The 3,765-nt window shown below is 53.4% G+C and overlaps 1 protein-coding gene across 2 annotated transcripts in view; it reads left to right on the top strand.

Annotated features, from left to right (window-relative positions):
- The window catches only part of Slc38a3 (solute carrier family 38 member 3), a 17,711-nt gene extending 15,970 nt beyond the window's left edge, over positions 1–1,741 (top strand). For both annotated transcript variants that reach the window (XM_005347861.2, XM_005347860.2), the window contains exons 15-16: positions 687–790; positions 880–1,741. In XM_005347861.2, the coding sequence (XP_005347918.1) occupies positions 687–790; positions 880–984 (209 nt within the window). In that variant the 3' untranslated portion in view covers positions 985–1,741. The remainder of the gene's footprint in view (positions 1–686; positions 791–879) is intronic.
- Positions 1,742–3,765: the final 2,024 nt, after the last annotated feature.

The following is a 3,765-nucleotide window of genomic DNA, read 5'->3' as shown; positions in this document are numbered from 1 at the left end:
TGCGCCATCGCCCGGCCCCCCAGGGTCATTCTTGACTATACAGATTGAGGCTATCCTGGGATAGCCTTGTGCCCATATAAACAAAAAGGCTTATTGGGCTCATACTTTTACAGTTCCAGTCGTGATTGACTGGTGCCAGTTGATTTGAGGGCTGTAGTGGGATAATCCATCATGACAGAAGTGTGTGGCAGAACAAAACTGCTTACCCCACCGCCAAGAACTAAAAGGGAAAGAGGAGCAGACCAAAGCCTCACAGTCCCCCTAAGGGGCTCATGCCAACACCTAAGGACCTCCCTCAAGGCTTCACCTCCTAAAGGTCTTGCGCTTCCAAACAACACCAACCTGACAGCCCCAACTTGAACCTCCTAGAGACCCCACCACCAAACACTCAGGCCTTCTAAGGGCATTCGAAATTCGAATTATAACAAACTGTGTTAGGAACCCAGGATCCTTAAGGCTTTGTTCTGTAATAAGTTTCTCTTCTTCGTTGTTCGCTTAGTTCACTGACATTTTCCTGACCCACCAACACCATCGGCCTTGCAGCCTGGTGGATGAGAAGGCAGGAGAAGGCTGGTGGACTCTCCTGGAATCAGTCAGGGCTCTCCCCACCACAGAGTGCAGCTGATCTCACGGGGAGTCCACCTCAGACCTGTGAGCCAGCTGTTGCTCAGCTCTGCTCTTTGCAGGGGCCACATCTGCTCCATGCCTCATCTTCATCTTTCCTGCCATCTTCTACTTCCGAATCATGCCCACTGAGAAGGAGCCTGCAAGATCTACCCCTAAAATCCTGGTAGGAGGGGCCTGGAAGCCGGTGGGCTGGGGCAGGGTTGAGGGAATGTCAGTATCTCAGTTCTTTCATTCATCTCTGACGCTCAACAGGCCCTTTGTTTTGCTGCGGTTGGCTTCTTGCTGATGACCATGAGTTTGAGTTTCATCATCACTGACTGGGTCTCTGGGACCAGCCATCACGGAGGAAACCATTAGGAGGACTCCCATCTTGTTCTGTGTACTCACCCTAGTGCTCCTGCTCCCAACCAGGGGCTCAGTAAGGGGAGAGAGACCGGGGAGAGAGACGCTGTAAATACTATGGCATTTGGCTCCACCCATATCCTCTCCCGTGGGAAGGTTTTTTGTTGAAGAGCCAGGACCAAGGCCCTTGGACCACCCCCTGCTGGGCTCCAGGGCCGCAGGGGCTTCCTGAGCTCGGAACAGGGTGGGGCTGCTGCCTCAGATCCCACCAAAACCCTCCACCCTCCTCCCCCTTCCACAGCTGTGTACACCGAGACCCAGCAGCCACCTCCTGAGCCACACAGAGGCAAAACCCAGGCCTGAAGGCATCCCCCAGCCCCGCTGGGAAGCTACAGTCTGCACCCAGAGGGCTCATCGCTCCCCTCCCCCGCCCAGCCCACCCCACCTGCTGATCTACCAGCCCCTTTTCCAACAACTGGGCCCAAAATCTAGGATATTCTTGTTCTCTTCTTGCATCTCCTTCTTAGAGGGAGACCCTATCCTACCCCATATCTGGGGTCTGCAGGTTCTGCTGAGGATGGGGTTTGTAAGCACCCTCACCGGTCCTGGGGAGGCTGGGACTCCCACACCTCAAGCCGGGGCCATGACTTACATTCCAGTGCTGGGAGAAGAGAGGCTGGGCCCCAGTATCCTGCCCTTGGGAGTCAAAACCCAGGAGTCAGACTGGCACGGAGCTGGGGAGACTGGCCTTTTATAAATATTATACATAAGACCGATTGTGTTTTATATTCTTGGTCTCCATATCTTCGGGGTTCCGGAAAATAGGGTAGGGGCTAATAAGGTATGGATGGCACTGGGGTTCTCCTGTCTGCTTGCATACATGAGTGGGGATTGAGCAAGACCCCCCACCTCCTGCCTCTCCGACCAACCAGTGGCTCTGGGCCCAGGCCAAGTTCAGCACAGACCTGCTTTCTCACGGGGTGAGGTGGGGAGGAATTAATGAGGCCCCAGGAAATGGGACAGAGAGAAGCCTGCGGAAGGAGGCAACGTGAGGTGCATCCCCAGCAGCTCCACAGAGGGTCTGAGCTGGGGGCAACTGAGCCTTGCAGAAGCCTCAGGAAAGGACCCTGCCATCCTCCCGCTTCTAGGCTGTTTGTCAACCCTGTGTTAGTGCCTGGAAGCTGGATCCTTCCCTTTGCAGGACTGTTGTTTTTATTGATAATAAGCACCTCTATGAATAAAGGTAGGTTAGTGAGTCTCAGGGGAGTCGGGGTAGTCCTGAGTGACTAAGGGAGAGTGAAGTTCAAGGCAAGGCAGGGACTTCAAGGAGCCAGGGCAGCCCCAGGTATCCCGGCCCAAGTGGGACTGGGAAGCTGCCCACTGCAACTTTCAGCTACTGGCCTGAAGCAGCTACAGCCCAGAGAGATGGAAGTGCCCAGGCCTTGGCACTAAACCCTCATTAGGAAAGACCCTGCACCAGGCTAGGCCACCAGCGAAAGGACAGCAAGAAAAATCCAGTTTGAACTTGAAAAGCAACTACCAGCTTGGGAAAGACCTGAAGAAAGAACTTCTTCAAGCTGGTGGCTGCTTGGCCCATAGCTGTGCCAGCTAGCAGAGGGGGCTTCCTGAGTTCCATGGGTCCTGGGTACCTGACTTCAGCCCGGAGCCCCGTGGCCACAAGAAACATCTGGACACTGACCTCGCGGTAGATGCAACCTAAGGTACAGGAGGGACTGTCCCCCGGGGTTCACCAGTCTCTTCTCTGTTAGGTGGGGCACCAGTCTTGTCTAGAATGCTGGCTCGTGGACAGTGAGGGATAATCAAGGGCAGAGTCTATCCCATGGGCAGATCTTAGAGCCTTTTACATCCTCTATTCAAAGAAGGATGCAGGACAGCACAGAAATGGGACAGCAGCCAAAGCTGCAGGCTTCTCTGTCCAGATGTGACAACAGTAGCCCCCATACAGAGCCAGGATGCGGAGGGGACCCTCACTGCAGAGCTCTTCTCTGCATGTTCAGCCTGACCATGGGTGGCAGGCTCCAGTAGGAACGGGACAAGTGATGTAGGCACTGTAGATTCAAGAACCATGTACCCACATGCCTGTGAAGGGAGTATTCCCACACTGGCTACCAGTCCAGGGACACGAGGATCCAGCTTTCACAAGGATGGGTCCACAGCTCTTTGAACACGATTGAGGATTAGCATATGTTTTGAATAGCTTCCTAGGGCTTTTCCTTCTTTATGCTTTTGAGGAAAACTATGTTCTAGACTTGGAAGCGCAGGGTACAGTGCTCGTCTAGGAAGCGTGAGGTCGAGTGCAACTCATGGTAACGCACACACATGCACACTCTCAGAGGCATTGGAGAAAATTTGTTTTATTTGAAATATTGCTGTAGGAGCTCCCCAAAAGTCTAGCACACTCTTTCTTTTCCTGGTGAGGGAATGGAAGATAAGACCTCACCATGTAGCTGATGCTAGACTCAAACTTCCAATTGTCCTCAGAGGTGGGATTCCAGGGATGTGCCACCATACCCAACTCGCATTGCCGTTCATTGCTTTCTAATGACTGCTCGTCATAGAAAAATAAGATAATGTACTTAGCACTGGCTAGACCAGGAAGACTCCAAGTCTAAGGCCAGCCCAGGCTACATAGTGAGTCCAAAAAGGAGCTGGAGAAATAGCTCAGTGATTAAGAGCACTGGTGGCCGGGCGATGGTGGCGCACGCCTTTAATCCCAGCACTTGGGAGGCAGAGGCAGGCAGATCTCTGTGAGTTCGAGACCAGCCTGGTCTACAG

Source organism: Microtus ochrogaster, chromosome 5, assembly GCF_000317375.1.
Source record: "Microtus ochrogaster isolate Prairie Vole_2 chromosome 5, MicOch1.0, whole genome shotgun sequence".
NCBI lineage: Eukaryota > Metazoa > Chordata > Mammalia > Rodentia > Cricetidae > Microtus > Microtus ochrogaster.
The sequence above is the reverse complement of the archived record's forward strand: the minus strand, read 5'-3'. Positions and strand labels throughout refer to the sequence as shown.